General features: G+C 37.9%; 2 protein-coding genes across 2 annotated transcripts in view; one reads left to right on the top strand and one right to left on the bottom strand.

Annotated features, from left to right (window-relative positions):
• PRKN (parkin RBR E3 ubiquitin protein ligase) overlaps positions 1–11,561 on the bottom strand; it is a 683,114-nt gene extending 671,553 nt beyond the window's left edge. Inside the window, exon 1 of the mRNA XM_041404442.1 lies at positions 11,446–11,561. Coding sequence (XP_041260376.1) covers positions 11,446–11,452 — 7 coding nt within the window. The 5' untranslated portion in view covers positions 11,453–11,561. The remainder of the gene's footprint in view (positions 1–11,445) is intronic.
• A 155-nt stretch (positions 11,562–11,716) lies between these two features.
• Positions 11,717–20,939, top strand: part of PACRG (parkin coregulated) — a 213,412-nt gene continuing 204,189 nt past the window's right edge. Inside the window, exons 1-2 of the mRNA XM_041404402.1 lie at positions 11,717–11,768; positions 12,231–12,416. Of these exons, the coding sequence (XP_041260336.1) occupies positions 12,273–12,416 (144 nt within the window). The 5' untranslated portion in view covers positions 11,717–11,768; positions 12,231–12,272. The remainder of the gene's footprint in view (positions 11,769–12,230; positions 12,417–20,939) is intronic.

The following is a 20,939-nucleotide window of genomic DNA, read 5'->3' as shown; positions in this document are numbered from 1 at the left end:
AAGTCCACTTCAAAAGCTCAGTCTGCTTCTGAGTAAAATAATGCCCTATGCACAAAAAATGCTAGTTGTATGAAAATGCAAAATCCATCTTTAAGTTTTTAAAGTAACGAGAGAACAGTTAGTGTTTTAACTCCTTTGTCCCCCACAAACACATTTTGGTATTAAGAAATAAGGTATTAGTGAGTGGCTTGTAATTTGCAGTCAGCATCCAACACAGATAAAAGCTTGAAAGGGCAAAGCCTCAGAGTGCACGGGCCTCTGTAAGTGCAAGTGGTTCACTGCTGTACTTTCAAAATAGAAGGAAGGAGGCTGTCTTAGTGGCTGTATCATCATTCCATAGATACATTACCTACATATTTTTAAATACAAACTTTAGATGAATTGGTTCTGATAATGTTGGGGAAAACAAAGAAGGTCAGGCTTTTGGGCATTAATTCTGTATCTACATGGTAACAATTCCCTGGTGTCTCTCACTCGCTCCCTACTCAGTAATACAGTAGCCCAGGAAGGTTGTGTTTCCTGACACAAACACCAAGGACCAACAGAATTTCATTGCTGTCCTATGGAGGAAACAGTAGAGATGCCTTGTCAAAAATACACTTGTTTCTTCTAAGATAGTTGATTTTTAAATCCAGATGGAAACCAATAGGAGTGATGCAAACTTTCCTTCTGAAGAAACCAGCAGTCTTATTTGACTGCAACATCACTGTTAGCAGTCAGATTCTTTAGCAACTACACACAGCAACCAGATATGCACAACGGTTTCATGTAGATTAAATGAACAAGAAACCCACACATTTTGACTTTTTTATCCTAATACCCCCTTTGCACTCTTGGAAAAGTAAATTAAAAGCCTCCCTGTGCACAGTCCTTTATCCTCAAAGGGCTGCTTCTTTTAATTAGTGTATAGAACTGAACTAAATTTCACGTTTTATTCACATGAAATCAACTATCGCATTTTTTTATGTGTTGCAATTGTATCCTAAATTGGTTTATAGCCCACTCTCTGCTTTCCTAGTTCAGGAAACTGATTATATGAACAGTTCCAATATAACACATGTGAAATGAAACAAGAATTGGCACTAAACACTCATTGCACGCAGTGTTACACAAGGACATCTTAGGTTCTTACCAGAATTATAGCAAAAGTTCTGCTATTACCCATTGAGAATGCTTAATTTTTTCAATTTTATTTACATTAAAAAGAACTACTGACTTAATATTGAAAAATCAGGAATGTAAAACATATCTTGCACCTGTTGCCACTGACAGATGAAAGTAGGGAAATGCCAGGCTTTCAGAAATGGCGTACAACATGAGAAACATTTTAAGTCTGTCACCAAATACAACTGATACCACAAACAAGGATTATTTGCAGTATTTGAGTGTTACTTGGAATTTTTAATGTAAAACTCTACACAAATGAGAAGGAAAATACACATTCACAGATGTGTTCATGACACAATTTTAAGAAGCCAGTATCCCAAAACAGCGTGTAACTTTAATGAAAGTTACATGACTTTCCATCAGGATATTACCCAAGAATTCAAAATCTCTGCAAAAGGGATAGTATGTTAATACAGCAAATGTTCACTTATTTGATGTAATATTACAATAACTGTATAGTTTTAAATACAATTGTAAAGTATCTGAAGCTTATTTTTAAATGTGGAATTATTTTTGTCTCCATATCTATAACAAAAACCAGCAAATTTAATCCTGAGCCTAATTCAGAGGTGCAAATTCATAACTCCTAAGCAGAGTCACATATACCCACAGTAAAATCAGCCAGTGTTAAGTGTATGTGACTCAATAATTCTCAGGTACAAATGGGCACATAAAGTTATGGGCTAAGGAAGCTGCATTTGGACAGCACAGGTAAACTTTGGGAGCAGTGCTAGGATCAACTGTGTGACTCTGATTGATTTTAGTATATGTTACTTAAGTCTTGTATTTATTTGAGGAATAAGACAACAGAAAAAGCTCCAGAAATACTTCTCCTGAGCTTCAAGTGTTTTATGAGATTGATGTGGCCAGAGCACCATGCCATACTTGAAATTTTTGAGTTTTAATGTAATTTCAGAGCAGCACTCAGTACTTTTATAAGGCTGTAATGTGTTTCCATTTTACCTGTACTGAAAAAAAAAAAAAAAAAAAAAAAAAAAAAAAAGAAAGAAAAAAAAAAGAAAAAAAAGGATAGCAGCAGGAAAGCAGCTATTCTAAGAAAAGGAGGCATAAAATGTAAACATAATGCAACAAAGAAGCAAATGAAAAACCTCTCCTTTTCCTTTATTAGAAATAAGGGAAACAGATTGTGCTCATCTTGCTTAGGGCCAAGAGTCTTGCTGTATGGAATTCAGCCAGGCTCCAGCACACAGCTCACTATGGAGTTTTGCTGTGTTAAAAAGTAAACCAGATGGGATATTTGCTTCCAACAAGATAATTCTAATGGAAATTGTTAGAAGTACTGTAAAAGAAACTTTTCAGCTTCATCTGCTATTTTACTGTGTATAATAAGGGCAGGTAGAATGAAAAGTAGACTATGAAAACAAACCACAAAAATTTAAAAATTCAAAACGTTAACCATTAACCAAGTTTCGAATTTATATGCCTCAGAACACCAACTGCTCACATAAAGCACACACCAGGCTAAGGTCAAATCTCAAACAGTAGCAGTGTGAATAAAATGTTCTAAATTTACGTAAAATGTTCTAAAATTACGTAAAGTGAGTAAAAAAGAATCAAATTAAAGGTTAACCTGTAGCTTCATACAGCTTGACAAAAAATATGAAGCAAGTCATACACCAGGGTCTTGTGATACATAACAGACACAATGTTTTTGCTCAGGATCATTAAGATAACACCTTCTGTTCTTAAAAGACCCCATATTTTCCAGATGAGCTACAAAAAAAAAGAAGGTAGATGAGGTATAGTTCTACAGTTACAGGTTTTGATGACTTCTTCTACATCTGACTAAGTATTTTTAAAGTACTGTGCCCGAACTGTGCTAGAGCAAAATGAAAGAACTAGGTTTTTTGTTGTTGGGGTTTTTTTGTTGTTGTTGTTGTTGCATCAGTATCTTAGACTGTAGCCCTGAAATGTTCCTGGCAGTGAGCTTTTTTCAACACAAGCTACACCCATTTAATCATAACAACAATTTCACTCTTAAAGAAAGATAACAGGCAATTAGGACAATATTTTGTAACCAAAGTAGCTTAGACACAAACTGGACCCATTACTTGTGAGAAAAAGGGCCAGTTATCACAAAGACACAAGCTCATGCTTGAATTATCCAAATCCAGTTTGCCAAGTAGAGGCACCTACCACTAAAAATTTACTATTAAAATGGCAATATATGTTTTCTTTTTTTGTAATCTTGCTCTCAGACTAAACACTGCTCTAAGCTCCCTTTTCTTCTTCAGGAACTGGTCTATGCCAGACTTAAGAAATTCTACTTAGGCTTTGACTTTGTCCTACCATGTTGCTTCAATCAGCCAAAAAGCAGATTGGAATGAAATTGATATGACTGGATAAAAGAAAATCAAATTTTTTCAACATTTAGTTTCAGTAATCTAATCATGAAGCTTTTAGTAATAGCGTAATTACTTTGAAGTTCTGAACATATGTTTCCACTGAGAGTATTCCACAGAGGACACTGTATCAGAAAAGGGTAAAAATGTAAACATAAATGCACCGCAAGTATTTCAGCTCATTAAAAAAAAAAAAAAAAAAAAAAAAAATTAAAAAAAAATTTGAAAGGAGAACCATATGCCAGAGATGTAATATGATGTCCAATATGAACCACTTTTATTTCCATCATGAACAGTCCTTCAGTTTAATACCAATGAAGAAAATGTAAAATAATTTTGCCATGACATCAGAACACATTACCAAAATGTTACTGGATTGACACATTTTTTAAAAAAATGAAAATACACATGTAAAATTATTAGGACAAAAAGTAGATGAACACTATTCCTTGAACTTTGAGGTTCTCAATGTTTCTTCTGACAGAAAGGATGCCTTAGAGAAATAGCTCACACAATGGGCCCAGGCATCTCAGTTTTTTGTGATTCTTGTGAATTTAGCTAAATATCCTTAGGTCTATACACTGGAAGTTATTAAATCTGAAGTATTAGATCTGACAGAAGACAGTTCTATTGGCTAAATTTAATTAAACAGAAAAAAAAAAAAGGAATCAATGAACTAAGAGCAAGACATTTAGAAATGCTAAACAAAAGATATAGAAAACAGTAGCACAGACAGGAAGACACTGAAAAAAATGAAACCCAACAAAAAACAAGCAAACAAAAAAAACCCACCAAACAAGTAAAAGGAAGTAGGGAAACCACATCATAATATAGAAAAGTTTTTCTTTTAACAAAACAATACTCACACTAATCATCACAACAGTGGTGAACAAAGCAAGAACATTTTTGTTACTGGAAAGACAACTTTGGTTTTTTGTTGGTGGTTTTTATGCATCGCAAACAATTTACAAATGCAAATGAATTTGCTTCAGTGCCCTTCTACGTCACCAACATCAAGCTTAATGCACAAGCCTACTTTTACATAGTACACAAAATCCCACTCTCAGCAGACAAACTGAAGCAAAGGAGGATGTCCAACTTTTGTAGCAACAAATACATTGTTTATACCATCTTCACAAAAAACAGCACAACCAACAGCTTTTGATTGCAACTGCTCTCTAAAAAGCTGTACTTCCATTTTCTACACATTAATACATTATAACCTTGCTATCCTTTAAACAGCCATGTAATTACAAGCTCTTTCCTCAATTAGGATCTTCATTCATTTTTATCAGCTTCAGAAATTCTTAAAGAACAAATCAACTTCTTAATGCTTTTCTTTTTTCTTTTCTTGGCCGAGGGGTCTAGGCTTAGAGCTTCAAGGTAAAAACAAACTGTGTCCGCAAATCATAAGGAAATGTTGAAAGAAGAATAAACCCATGGAATAAAACAAAGTACAAACAATATTTTACTTGTTTTCTTACCAACAGATCTATGCTATGGGGACAAATAATGCATAATGAAAGAACTCTTGACATATTCAGAAAAAAAACACACAATCTCATAGATCAGATTTCCAAAATTAGGGTTAAAAAGGGAAGACATTAATAGCAAGGCACTTGTTATTAAGTGAAAACGATCACTTGGTAACCACCTTCCTTTCATAACTTCAACTTAACTCAAACCAGCCAAGGATAGAAAATCAAGTCTTCCTCAACAATCAGAACAGGAATACAGCCAAGAGGTACGGTAAAAACTGCAGGATCCAGACAATTTATTTTGGACATGTTTAATGGGCAATGACCCATCATACTTTTTAGGTATGTGTATATCATTGTCATTATTTTCCCTATTTCAAAGGTAAATGGAGAAGAAAATATTGACATATGTTATAAATTCAGAGATCATCAGAGGGCATGAAACCTTTTGAATAGTTTTAGAGTCAGAGTTTTAAAATTTCCATCATTGAAATTGCTAGCATGAATAGAGGTGTTACATTCTGCAGACAGCCTCAAAAGCCCAAGAGTGAGCTTCTGCCATTAAAAAAACCAAAGAAACTAATTAGAAATAAAAAAAAAACAGGAAAACAGTTAGCAGAGTTAATTTCTCTGAAGCACATAATTTATGATGCCACTGTTTTGGAAGCCATTATGATATATGGAGAAGTAATTGTTGATTATTTTGTGGCTTATACATTACAGGCATGTAGCTACTGTAAAAAAGACACCACATAAAGCTACTATGTGTACATAATGCATCATAACTGTGACAAGTTATTTATGTGATCTTTTGTCTGAATTTATGAGAAATCATTAATAAGACTGCCTTGTTCAAGAAAAGATGCATGTTTACCAGCACAAATACCAGCTACCACTGTACAAATTGCTCAAGGGCATGAAATAAAAGGCAGTTTCATGATTAATTCTTCATTAATTTCTACCCTTAAGTTCGCTATCATCAAATTCAATATTTGAGTGATAGCTGGAGAACTCAAATGATTCTTTGTCTCTTGTCATCTTAAGAGAATTTGTAACATCATGGCAAATATTTCAGATATTTCCATATGCCCCAAAAAACAACTTTGATGCTACAATATTTTTCCTGGGACAAGCTTTAACAATACTAATGTGGACATGAACATGCTGATTAAGAAAAATGATGCAACACAAGAGCTACAGCTTAAAAGCCAGTTTAGTACAATCAGGCAGGTTTCAGTCTGCTTCAAAAAGTGAACAATAATTCTTTCTCCATCTTGTCCAGGCTCAAGAATAAAACAGGCAAAAGGGTACCAATGCATTTTTCTACATCAGATAAACCTGACGGATTTTTATCCTTATTTCGTAAGGTCATCCATTGTTCCATTCCTTTAACACTGATCAAAATATAGGACAGGGACAGTCATGAACTGCAACATTTGGAAACTGAAAAATTGTAAGAATATTACAGATTTTAAAGAACATATTAAAATTTAGTTACTTAACGATTAGAAGTCCTCATAAAGCACAAACATTTGCAAGACGCCCCACCCACACTGTAGTTCAGAAGGAAGAAATCGAGTTGTGAAATAACTGACAATTATATAACTAAAGGTTGCTAACAAATTATCTCCAAAGTGGAGATAGATTATAGTGGCTTTCTGTGAATTCTGGCTATATAGCTGCCCATTTCTTACATTACCTTCTTTTAATGAAGAACTTCATACATCACTGGCTGCATTCTGTGTCAGAAGCTGATTTTCAATCAAACAATACTTATATACAGTACATAGCAACAAGAAGCACTGATTGAAAGAATTAATTTATCTATTTTACATAAACCTGCCTGGCAAAGTAACTAACTTCCCACTAATGGTTTTATTCTTCCTTGGACTTCTCCTAAATATAGCATCTTGGAAAACCTGCACCATTCTTGGCACCGTTTGCTTCTGTGGCCTGACCATTTATACAACTGAGAGTTCCGTGTTACAGGGTGTGGTAGCCCAACTAACTTATTTCAGTAAATGGGGACACATGTGTTTCCAAATAAGAAAACTACTCTACCTCTTGAGGCAATGTTACCATAACAGAATAAAATGTCTTCAGCTTTAAACATATCTACAAAAGACATTCTTTACTTTAGCAAGGACTCTTAAGCAGTAGCATTTGCTGTTACACTTTCCAAATGTTTTTTTTCAAATTCCATATTTTGTTAGCAAAGGTCTTTTCCTAGTTGTTTCTCAAAATGAGTGTAATTTGAAACTCTTAAGTTTATTCTTATTGCACAGATAGGCTGGACTAAAGCATTGGGCAATGGATACGCTATTTACAGATTACATGCAAGTAAGCATGGGCAATAATTTAAAGAAACTGCCAGATCTATTTTCTGTAGGGCCCTATCTGAAAAATTCAAAACACTGCATCAGAATATCCTTAGCCCCTGCTTAGTTAGTCTCCAGTGTCTTGATATTATAATACTGTTATTTTGCCATCATTAAAAAAAAAAAGTCAACCAAAAATACCAAACAAGAAAAAGACACACCCCACTTTTCCTTCCCCTTACTACTTGTCTTTCAAAAAGAAATCCAAGCAAAAATTCTTCTCATCTCCCTTAACTGAAACAACAAAATCCGGAACGCTTATGTATATCTAGCAAAGCTCAGCTGTCTTTTGAAGCTATCCGACTTCAAATGATACTAACTTTATAACACCTTGATGACAGAGTAATAACAAAACATTTTGTAGGAAAATAATCATTGAAATATAATTTCAGTAAAGCACAGTGTTTCATGATGCAATTCTGTACATGCAGTCCAATACAGTGATGCTAGGAGAAGGGAAAAAGGCTCAAAACAAACTGAGCAAAACAGGTCATGTATTTGAAATGCAAGTAGCCTTTGATATTCCGAGGTTTAGGTTTTGTTTAATCAAACTATCAGCCAGATTATTCCACGTGCTCGTGAACTACAACTTCAGCTACAATTCCAGTACTGCAGTCCAACTATTCCACAGCACTAGAACACCAAAATGCCAACAGAAGAAAAAAAAAACCAAAATTGAAGCATGGGATCACAATATCTAAGTAGAAAACTTCTAAACTATTTTTCCTTTGGCTGCTCCAATAATACCATTATTATAATAGAACCACGTATATAAATATATTCAGGGAAATTCTAAAAGGGATTATTCTTATTTTGCTTCCTCAAGATTATTTTCATAACAATGAGAAATATTCATGTAGAAAGTAGATTACCAACACACTGGAAAAGGGCGCAACACAGAGGAGTGATTGGTCATTCAGATAGCTAAAACTTTCACCCAGGCTCCCATTCTCCCTTAACTTGATTACTGCTGGATGAATCATATTTCACTGTCAAAGCCCTTCACAACCTGTTGCTACTACCACCTTCATCTCTCGTTCACCACAGAAATGTTGAACTGCCACTGTTAACTATATAGAGCCCATCTTCTACATTTTTAAAATATCTTACGACCTTCTCCTGGGTTTTTTGCTATTTGAGAGATATTTTCTGAAAAATTCCACTAAGCTGTCCCAGTATCTTACTTCAAAATCAGTTTCATTATTTTATTTTTCCCCCCAGAACAGGTGTTCAGGAATGTTACATTATTGCCAGGGCTGTTGACTAAGAAATAGATCAGCCAATCCAACTGCAGGATGTCACTTCCACTAACCCCAATTTTCAACTGAACCAATGGTAAGCAAATAAATAATGAATAAACTTTAAAAACCCACCTTGAACAACTCCCCAAACCTACCTAAGCAGAGCTATGACAAGCTATGTCACTTAACTAGCTCAGTCCAGATTCAAATTACCATGTAAGGAACATGAATGTGCACAAGTCTATATGACCTGGTCTGTGAGAAATGAACAGAAAAAAGAAGACAGAAAAAAAAAAATCCATTAAAGGAATTATTATATGTACAAGTATATTATGACATCAACTTATGAGGACATAAGACATTTCTAGAGATATAAAACTGTGAAACATTTTGGAAAATATACCACATGTTACACAGAAAAACCTGAGTATTCTTTTGAATACTTAGGTTAAAAAATGGGCAAATGATTATCTCACCCTTACCCTCGTGCCCCCAATTTTTGCTATGGCATTCCTAGCTTGCAAATGTTTATAGAGGAGAGTTTTCAGAAATTCTCAAAGGAGAATATCGGACTAGGTCTCCACATGACATACTTTGAAGAAAATTCTTTTATTTTCGTCAAATAAAGAAAATATTTTTCTTTAAATATATTAAAGGAAATACATTTATGTATTTTCTTTATATATAAAGGGGTGGGGGAGGGTGTCATGATTTTGGCTGGGATAGAGTTAATTTGACTTAGAAGTCGGTACAATGCTGCATCATGAATTTAGTAGGAGAATAATGTTGGTAACACACTGATGTGTCAGGTATTGCTAAATAGTGCTTAGTCGAAGTCAAGGACTTTTCAGTTTTCCATGCTCTGTCAGTGAGGAGGTGCATAAGAAACTGGGAGAGCGTGGCCAGGAGACAGCTGACCCAAACTGGCCACAGGGATATTCCACACCACAGAGCAGATCTTGCCCAGTAGATAAACGGGTGGGAGTTGGTCCAGAGGAAGGGCTGGGCATTGGTCAGTGGCCAGTGAGCAATTTTATTCTGCATCCCTTGTTTCCCTTGGGTTTTAATCCTCTCTCTCCTTTTCATTACTGTTAGTGTCATCAGTAGCATTTAGTATTTTTATTACTCTGTTTCAATTATTAAACTGTTCTTACTTTGCCTGCAGTTCTCCTCCCCGCCCAGCTGCTAGGCAGGGGAGGAGGGGCTGAGCCAGAGGCTGTGTGGTACTTAGCTGCCAGCTGGGGTTAAACCAGGGCAGGCTCCAACTAATGTAAAGCTGCGTTTTTAAATTTGCAACTAATTGGTCTGTACATTTCATAATCAATATTCACAAACGTTTCCGTCTGACACAGTGAAAATAAAATTATCATTCCTCAGTCATGTAGCATTTATATTCATGAGCAGTAAGTAAATATTTAGATTTAGTGTGAAGCTAGAGGCATCAGCTCTGTAACCACATAGGCAGTCCCTTAGGTACACTCCACTTATTTTTCTGAAGGATTCAAAAACAAACACACAGTGCAGTTCTGCAAACACATGTATTTTATATACTACAGCAATACATCAGATCAGCAGATGACACGGCAACATAAAAACACCTGACCCTCCGTGCTTCGCTTAAGCCAAGCCTTCAATTTAAAATGTTCTCTACTACGTAAGACAAAAGTAGCTCAAATGACAAAGTCCCGTAAGAAAAATTCCACAACTAGGAAGAGATCATTTGCGTTAATATGTATACAGAGTGAAAATACCGGACAATTTAGCTTTAGCAAAGGTGAAAGAACATTAGCCATACACCTGCAATCGTATACTGCTACGAAAAAAAAAAAAAAGAATGCCTGAAAGACCCACAGCATTCTTGGAAACTTTTGAGATGTTGAAATTTTAAAACAGTAAATATTTTCACAACTAAACGCACGGTTTTCAACTTGATCAGATCTTAGGTAGACAGCAACTATGACACCAATACTGATGATGAAACAGCAAGCCTGAGGACAGCAAAAAGTTGCTAAAATGCATGTGCATCCACTACATTTTGTAGGTTTTACTTTAAATAATTCTCAAAACTGAGTAAGTCAAAGCAACATGAAATGTGTAATAAATAGGACGGCTACAAAACGGATTCTATAATTTTGAACTCCCCAGGAATGGATTAATCTTTCAAGAGGAAAACCCACTGCTGAAACAACCGCAAGTCACGCTTCGCACCAGCACTGGAGGGGTACAGAAAGCAGAGGGTCACACCCCCAACACCATGAGGTGTCAAATTTCTCCTTTTCCAGGTCGCCACTAAGTACTGCGCCAGACTAATAACACGTATATACGCTGGCAAGGCCAAAAAAAAGTTCGCTGATCGCACAAACCTTGCCGAGAAGCATTTACAATAGATACACTGAGAAAGAATAAAAAGCGATTTAAAAATGACCTCAGTCACAAGGCCTGGCTGATTTTTCACCCCTCTCCCGCGGGGGTAAAACAGGAGGGCAGTGCCCCTTCCCAGCACTCTGGCCCCGCGTGTCCTGCAGATGGTTAAAACCGAGGCGGTTCAAGCAGCGGGCGCAGACTGAGGGCAGCCCCAGCTCGCCCCGCCGCGGGCTCCGGGCCCGCCCCCGCCCTGCCGAGGCACCGGGGGAGACGGGCGGGCACCGAGGGGACCTGGGCAAGCCCCCGCCGCCCCCGGGGCCACAGACGCGACAGCAGAGGCAACGACAGCAGCGGCCGCGGCGGCAGCGCAGAGGGCGGAAGGCGAGGGGCGGGGAGGAAAGGAAAGGGCGGATCCGCATCCGGGCTCGCCCCGCTCCCTGACGCGCTCACTCACCGATCATGGCGGACGCGCGGCAGGAGAGGGGCGGCGCGTGCACGCGCGCGCACGTGCCGGCCGCGCCTGCCTCTCGAGCGCTTCTCCCTGTTAGCCGCCCTGGGTGGTCGCGCGACTGCGGGCGGGGTGGGCCGGCCCGGAACGCGCATGCGCCTCAGTGAGGGAGGTGGAGGCGCACGCTGGGCTCTCTGGGTAGTGTAGTTCCCGGCCGGTTCACACCCGCACACGCTCTTCGCACGTCATCGCCTCATCTTTCCCCCACACACCGCTAATGACTTTCTCGTTAATTGCTGTCCGCCGCCCCGGTGTGCGGTGCACCGGGGGTAGGTACAGCTGTGCGGGAACGGGCGGTGCCGACGGGGTTATCCGTGATTCCCCTCCCGCTTGCCCGGCGGGTTGTTGACGCGTTGCCTGGCGACGGTCGCGTGGCCGGGGGAGCGCGCGTGCCGGCAGGTGCCCAACGGAGCCCGAGAGGGACCCGAAGGGCCGGACCCGGAGGGGAGACAGCGGCGGGCGGGAGGGCGGGGGCCAGGACTCCCCGGGGGACAAGGACGTCAGGTGGTGATGAAGGGCTGGACACGGCGGAGCGGGGGGGACGAGCTGGGAGGATGCAGAAGGGGACTGGGGGCGGGGGCGAGGCGCAGGCAAAGGGGGCCTGTGAGGGGCAGGGAAGGCGCGGCACGGCTGCGTGAGGATGTCGCTGGTTGTGGAGGGAGCGAAGTTGGACGTGCTGCCCGCTCTAAGCCGCTGGGCACGGGACGCTGATGTTCGCTTGTTTTTTCCAGTCCGTTATTTGCATCTGGTCCGTCGTGGGCGCCGGTGGGGAGATGGTAATGGAGGAGGGGCGTCCGGGTCCCTCAAAACCCGCCGGTGACAGGCGGCCCCAGCAGCGGGAGAAGAAGGACAAGCAGCAGGACAAGCAACAGGCCTGTGAGGGTTTCAGTATTAAAGCCATGATGAAAAACAGCGTGGTATGTTTGCTGCTAGCATAGAGGTGATACTAATTAACTCAACTTGTCCAAGAAGCATAGCAAGTTAGAGCTGTGGATAAAACGTGTTGGAAGGTGTGCAAGTTGCTAATACCTTATCTGGAGTTTGCTGGTTGCTGAAATTACCCTCAGACTTAGCAGAAGTATTACCGCAAGGTAACTCTCTGTGCCTGTGGGAGTCGTGATGCTTTCACCAAGTGCTTTACTTTGGTGCCACAAGTTTTTTTGGGTGTTTTTTGTTTTTTTGGTTTTTTTTTTTTTTTTTGGTATGATTTTGTATTGGCAGTGCACATCCTGTTAAACTGCCAGCCTGTGGAATTGTGTGTGAGGCTTACTGCCTCCCACTTAGCAAAATGCTGTCAAGTGGTAGTGCAGTATTTCTCAAAAGTTTTAATACACTGGCATAGTGTATAAAATTGTTGTGAATGTCACATAGGATGGCAGAGATCTGGAAAATAGATTAGTAGATTTCTTAACAAGCTTGGAAAATAACGAAAAGCTTCCACACTATCTAGGAGAATACTAAACAAACAAACGTTAGTTCTCCAACTTGTAGTTCAAAGACAGAGAAATTGATCCAGCAAGTAACAGTCACAATTTCTAATGAATTTGGAGGCTTGGAAGTTAAAATAGTGTTATAAAGGCCCTTCAAATCTCTTTATACTGTCTTATTTGTATACCTTTATCAGTATTTAGGAGTTAAAAACTTCATCTAGTACAGAGTACAGATGTTCAACATATGAGTGGATGAGGTAATATTACCATACATCTCTGCCTAAACTCATGAATTGTATTCTTCATTTGGACACAGTTCAAGGTGTTAGCAAAGGCTTGAGTCCTCAAGAGTTTTTTGTAAATCTATAGAGTATTCTGACAGCTGGTATGAAATACATGATTTCCCTTTGATTTGCTGAAGTGATCTTCCTGGTGCAGTCTCTCTGATCTTGTTTTCTGCAAGAACATCCTCTTAAAAACCCAAACAAGCATGTCTTTAAAGAAATTTTAAATAGAGTAAAAGTTGTAGACTTTTACTAAAAGCTTAAAAAAAGCAAAAAAGCTTTCTCCTAATTTGTAAAACTACAACATATTTCACCTTACTTGGAAAAACACAAGGTGAACATGACCAAATAATCCCTTTGTTTTAACGATTGTTTGGTTTGTTTAATTTTATTCTAGTGATGCATGGAATTCACTGTAATACTTCAGCAGCCTTTAGGATTAATTTTTAAAATACGTTTCCTGTTCTCTGGAAACAATTCAACTAATGGATATTTGCACATGGTTGTTTACATGTAAAAGACGATTTTGTCTAGAAGAATCAGCCGTTTCAGTGAAGTTTGAAAAAGACGTATTTAATTTTAAAAAAGGAGCTGTGACTTCTGAAAATAACTAACTATGAGTTTAATCAGAATTCAGGTTTGCTTTTAAATATTTATAGAATATTAACTTTTATGGCTGCATTTCTAACTTCCTAAAGATGAACAGAACATTAAATCATGTGATACTGTCATTAAGCAACTGCATACAGGTAAATCTGCTGCCTTTGCAGCTACTCACAGAATAACAGATATTATTTCCTTTGTCATGGACATCTGGAAATCACCCAACTTCCCACTTGAAGTGGGGCTGTCACCAGCACTCAGATCAGGTCATTGATGGTTTTCCTAGCTAAACTGTGAAACCTCCCAGCATCAGGAATTGCCTGACCTCTCTGGGCAACATGTTTCATTTCTGCCCTACCCGTCTGCCCTCTTGCCTGCTGTCTGAGCCTGTCAGAGCTCAGATTCACAGTGTTCTGACCTGCTGCACACGTTCTACTCATAACTGGGTTGGAAGCTCTGAAACTCTTAGTGGTCTTGGGAGATTCATAGTGCCAGGGCTATGTTTTGCAAAAGCTCCATCTGCGGTCAGGCAGCCACCAGAATAATTTCCAGTCATTGTGCAAAAAAATATCTCACTGCCGTGCTTTCTGTGCAGAAGTGGGAGTTCCTTTTTACTTTTCTAACTACTTTTTAAGTGGAGCTTTAGATTTATTAAGTACTTACTTGTCAGAGGTTGACATCAGTGATGAAGTTCTCATGGAAGGCTTGGAGTTGACTAGAGGGTTGAAAGCACAGCAGGAATATCTAGTTACAACATGGTAATTCTTTTTGTTAACAGCATGATAAGGCATAGGGTTAAACGTGTTTGGCATCTTCAGGTCAAACAATGAGGTATTGATTAATAGCCTTTGGTGCAAGCATGTAGTTAGTCTTAAACTCTTAGTGTAGAGTCTTAAATGATTACCATTGTGCATATATGACTGTAAATATTATAGTAAATGTTCCAGAATTCTTTTATGTTGCTTGGGCAAAGAGTGTTCTACTAAGCTATTTTTCATTAATGTTCCTGCATAAAGTCTGCTTTCATAGTCAGTAGTAAGTGCAGAAATTAAGTAGATACAGTATTTAAGACTTTTCTCAGCTCTCACTAAATCCAAAACTTCTTTAGTGAAATACAGTGCTTAACTATTCACCTAAAAATATTCCTAAACTGAATAAAGTGTTTAAGTTATTCCAAAACTGTAAATTTATATGGCAGTTTAGATTAAAAGCAAGGTTCAATAAAGGTCTTCTATAATAACAAGCTACATTTACATTCTAATTGTTTTGTCCTCTGGTGGAATCAAGAATGTTATGTGCTCTTACTTCAGAAGTAGTGCATGTAGAATTAGGAACACAATTAATAAATGATGTATAGACTAGCCAGTATAGAAGTGACTGAACGTGAATGTGGACAGCAAGAAGATATCTTGGTTCACATCTGATCCTCTCTAGATGATATTTTCCTATTTTCTGCAACTCTAGAGAAGATAATAAAGTGTTAGTGTCCCACTTTTCTGTAATGCACCAGTGGTAAATGCACTTTTTCAAGGACAGGATTAATTTTACTACTTAAAGGAAACAGTAGAAAGATAATTCCTATCTATCAACTTTTATTACTGTTACATTCATGTGTTCTATGACATCAGTCAGAAACTGCCTTCAGGAACAGGCCACAGGGATAGAATGAGAAGGTTTACTAGATGGTCTTAGAAAGGAAGGGATACTAAACTTGTTTCTGTATTTCTAAAACCAAAGCAGCTCTTGAGCCTTAGAGACTCTTAGCTATGTATAGGGCACAGCTTTCATCTCCCAAAAAAATTGTAATTGCTCTTAAGCAGAAAAATAGTTATTTGTATTGCAGCTCTGGATTTTCATTCTTCTGTTCTGCATTTAAGAGTCTGCAGGCTGTATGTATTGGGATGAGTTCTCAATGTTTGTACTTTAAACACTTCTCTCAAGCCATCTTCAGTAATGTGTGTTGTGAAGGGCTTTCTTACCCTTTACCCTTTGATAATAACTCATAGCGAAAGTTTCATTTTAACCATGATGTGATTTGTTTATGATCTGAAATCTGTGATTTGTCATTATATTTATATTCATCCACACTGTGTAACCAAGACTACTTTTGTTATTTACCTTGCAGCAGTCAAAGTTTGTGATTTGATTTTGAGGCTTTAGGAAAGAATGTGAGAAAGAAGTTGTATCTTTTGATTATAACAGCTAATTTATTGGAAAAAACGGTGTGTTTTGGGGCAAATAGATGTCAGGTTAGAGTGTTTTGATAAATGTATATTGAGAAGTAGCATATCTGTCTTGGAGGAACTTCTCCAGTTTACCAATAGCAATTGTGTACAATCTACAAGTACACTTCAGTGAACACTGTGAGACAATTTAAACTGTCAGTGCTCTGGAAGGCAATCCTATCTTCTTCCTCTCTCAGGCTGTTTAGTGCTGCTGTTGTTGTGTCCTCATTTGTACAATGTTGGCTGCTCAGAGAACTGATCCTGCTGAAAATACTCCAGCCTGTTAAAGATCACAGTGTTGAACTGATGTCTATGGGATTGAGGCAAGCCAGGCTTCTTCTTTAACAAGGTTCATCTGTTTTGCCCTTCTCCCTGCTGTCCTGACTGCATGCTTCCATCTCTCCTATTGCACTGACACTGTTTTTTCTTGTAAACATAGATAAGTTGGATCAGCTGTAACAGCTCTTAAGTTAATGTATGCAATGAGAAGAGAAGCAGAAGCTGTGTGTGGGGGAATGTGCCCTCTTGGCAATATTGCAGTCTTAATTCATTTGAAACCAGTGTGATGCCAAGTTCTAGTGGAGTAATTCCACAAACATTTACAGCAGCATAAACTTGCACCACAATTGAAAGGTGTTGTTTTCATCCCTGAGCATTTATTCTCTCTGCAATATGAACTTCGGTATAGCTTTGCAGTGAGCTGGACAGGGGCCCTGGTTAAACCTAAATTAGAAGGAGCTAAACATTTTCTTTTTTATTTAATAGCATTTTGATAGACTTGACATACACTTTGATAACAGTATAAGCTCACAAAAGTTGTCACTGCTGCAGCCCTGCCTGTGTCTGTTGCCTGTTTGTACCTTCTCCTTTGTGCCAGTACACAGTCATTCCTCTAGATTGATGAGGCACTTCAGTTGCATTAGGTTCAAACATTAAAAGCTTCAACACAAGGAGGTTTTTATTTCCCCTCATAAGGTTAGATTCCTTTCCAATTCCATGCTTGTATTTACTGTAATGACCTCTTTGATAGTATAATGTAAAAGCAGAATGTACAGAAAAAATACTAATGCTTAAGACCATAATTTCCTCAGAAAGCTTCTATTTCATATTATGTTTTCAGCTATAACCTAGATGACTCAATCATACTGCTCTTATTTTAAAATACTTCAAAGTCAGCACTTTATTTTTGTGAATGTGGTGAAAGGTTGGTATTGTTCATAGTTGCAGTGAGGATGAAAAGATCAGTTTCTTACCATAAGCATGAAGAAATCATGCTGCTTCATTTATGACAATTTGTTACACATTTGAATCTCTAGTAAATCTTCTAATTCAGTCATATGACCTAAAATAGTTAATAAGTAAATTATTGGTTAGACTGTTTTCTGGTTTGATTGACAATTCTTGTCTTAAATCACTTCATTTGATTCATGATATTTTACACAGAAAAAGACCTTGGGAGGTTTTACATTTCATGTTTAGAGAAGCCAAAAATAAATTTATTTTAGAACATTACAGCAGTGCTTTTTCAAAACTCCTCTACTAAATAATTTTTTATGAATTAATTAATAAAATATTCTAACTGGAAATGATTACGTAGATAGTTGTCAAATTCTGTCAACTCTTGCATAGCAATTAAACTATTTTAAACTTTGCAAACTGTTAACAGATTTCATACAAGTTAAAAATCCTGCAGTGCTCTGAGTATATGGGTATCTTCATCTTTTGTTTCTCTGAATGAAGACAGTGTTTTTCAGTTCTGAATTTTTTTTACTGCAAATATAGGAATTTGGAACAAATTATTAAACTATAGTTAATTAGAGTAGTCTCCGAACAGGATTTTAAGCTGTTAACTTGCTGTATAGGGAATTAACTAAAATCAGCATTTCCTACATGCAGCTGAGTATGCCTCTGGAGCCAACCAATTAAAAATGTGAAAGAGATGAGGAAGAATGCATCTATCATACACCCTTCTCAGTACTAAGTCTCCAGAACATTTTCCAAAGAAATGGACACATAGCTACATATTCTTTCTTTTAACTTGGTATCTTCAATTTAATTCAAGAAAAATCCTGTGCTCTGTGTAGGTTTCAGCCTTTGTTTTAGTCTTCTCCCTGTTAGTTCACTGGGAACGATCTAGAATGCTACGTGAAGTGAGTTGAGCGAGGCAGGGTTCTGGAGTTCCTGTTGCAGGAGAAGCTGAGGAGAAATGTATTTCAGCCTGGAAAAGGGAAAGCTACCAGGATATCTCATGATATTAGGTCTTAACAGACCTAGTGACCCAATGGCTGTGAGAAAGCTGTTAGGAAGAAAAAGCCAGTTTGTTCTCTCTAGTGATGTCCTCTAGGGAGGACAAGATGTGTGTTGAAATAAGGTGTTCATGATGGTGAAAAGGTTTTTCACAATCAGGATAGTCAAGCAGTGTGTCAGGTTTCCCAGAGCTGTGCAATCTTCTTGGAGATTTTCAAGACCCAAAGGGAAAAATGCCCTAAACAACCTGTTCTGAGATAACCGTGCTTGGAGAAAGGGATTAAATTGGAGACTTCCTGGAGTAATTTTTAACCTGAATTTTTCCCATGATATTATGGTTGTTTGTGGTGACTCCATGGCTTTGCTGCTGCTATGGTCAGAAAATTTAGTGATGACAAATTTACTTTCTATTTGGACAAGAAAAAAGGCAATTGAAGGTTTTTGCTTTAATAAGTCTGCTGCTTTTCTGAAGATGTGGAGGGGGTAATGAACATAACTCCCTTCTGACCCTCGGAAAAACTATATAACACCATATTTTTCCAGTTATAACAGTAAACTGCATCATAAACCTCAGGCTGGCTTTCTGAATATATTTGAGGAAGTCTGCATCAGTGCTTGGGGAGCAGCAGCATCATCTTATTAGATGAGTTCAGCTGCAGCTAATTCTTCTTATGTACTCTGCTGCAAGTGTGCCGGGAGTGCTGCTGCCAAGTATGCAATGAATGCTTCAAGGAGTTGGAGCAGCTGGCCTTGTCTGTAGCTGTCAGCTTCTGGATGCTGTCCCTTGTCTCACAGTCTCCTCTTGTCACTGCTAAAACTTAAATAACACTGGAAGCTTTAAGCGGGTGACGGAGACAGGAGATGTAGCTTAGTGGCATGTGCATTAGGAAAAGGAGTAGGGAAACAGAAAAGGATCTGAATGTGACTCCCTAAAGTGGGGAGCTAGGTGATCACTAGCACAGTATGACTTTTCCTGTGGCTGTGTTCCCAGACTTTATGAGCAGAGTGTGCTGAAGTCTGTACCATGGAAATGAAATTTTCCCTTCTTTCCATAACTGATACTTTGGGTAATATATATGCATAGTCCATGTTTAACTGAAATTACCTGAGACTTTTAAGGGGTCAGAGAGGTTTCATTTTTTTCATGAAGTTTTCCTAACCATTTTGAAATGAAAATTGTTGTGAAGTCAAAAAAAAAAAATTGTAGCATACAATACTACTGGTACATTGATAAAATTTCTAGACAGTGTCATAGACAAACTACGATGAAAGACTGGCTGGTTCTTCCTAGCAGTAGCTGATTCTTCTATATACTTGACATCCATATAAGCATTTTGGCATAGATTTTAATTTTCATGGCATAGTTAAATAATTTTTGCTGGGAAATTTACTGAGCTCTGATGACTATTTTTCTTATACGAAATACATGTCAGATGAGATAAAATTATAAATTCCTTCATGGGTCACAAAGTGCTGAAGGTTAAATTATGGAATCCTGTGTTTAGTAGTTGCGCTCTGATGCTGTAGATACGTTACAAATATAATGTTTCTTATAGTTGCAATTTTTGGACTTTTATGAGTGAGTTGAGAGGATGCCTGCAAATAAAATAGTTGCTCCTGAGAACAATGTAATTCTAGTCAGACTTCCTGTGAAATTTCTGTTGGGCCTCTTCCCTGAACAAAACAGGATTCTGATGTGATAATAAAACCAGCCTTAATTATAATAGGATGATAAACATATAATTTAGCTTTTCATACATTTGTGATGGTCTGTTTTAATGTAAGACTTTTCTTTTTAAAAAATTACTTTTCACCCATCTTTCTGTAATGGATGATGGCAAGATCTTGATAGCAAGAGTAAATACTGATTTGTTTTCAGTTTCATAATAGAAGTATGTCATTAATTTGACTAGGATCCAGACTAGCTTTGTTTGGTGGGGCTTGGTTTTTGGTTGATTCGATTTTTTGTATAATAAAAGACATTTTAAACAAATGTATACTGCAGTAAGTACAAAAATTCTGCACAATGTGACAAAGTTAAAACATAAAATACATCATAGAAATATCTGTGCAATGAAAACCCTTGAAGCAAGCATGGCATACTGCTAACTTCCTGCGTAACAACCAGCTGAAGGCAGAACATATCTTGAAAGTTATGTTTGAGGCCTATTTTATTGGTGAGAAGTATATTAATGAGAATGTTTTGTGTGGTTAGTAGGCAATAGCATTCTACACAAAAACTGACATAAATCCAAATCAGAGGGTACGGTGTTTTCTTGCCCGTCTTATGCACACAGGGCATCCATTGGTTTGCCATCATCACATGAGCATTTTTAATAATTTTTGTCTTGCTCTGCATCTCATTATAATATGAAAGAACTACTTCTACATAAGTTGTTTGGACTTACTAGGTGTTCTTGAAAATATCTGTAGGTATTAGGTCCTCTAAGTTTAGCAGATTATTCATTCTTTCAGTAATTGTTAGCTAGGAATTCTTTTCTGTTATTTCCTTGTAAGATTTGTCTTAATGACAGCTGTATTCTTAAGTCCATGATTTATGGAATGAAATGTTATCTCCTGAATTTTTATTTTACTTTTTACACTTCAGGAAGTGAGGAAAACCCCATGGAAGGAGAATTTATGCAAGGAAG

The sequence above is a fragment of the Onychostruthus taczanowskii genome, unplaced genomic scaffold (assembly GCF_017590055.1).
Source record: "Onychostruthus taczanowskii isolate IOZ18803 unplaced genomic scaffold, ASM1759005v1 scaffold21, whole genome shotgun sequence".
NCBI lineage: Eukaryota > Metazoa > Chordata > Aves > Passeriformes > Passeridae > Onychostruthus > Onychostruthus taczanowskii.
This window is presented reverse-complemented; position numbering and strand designations above follow the sequence as displayed.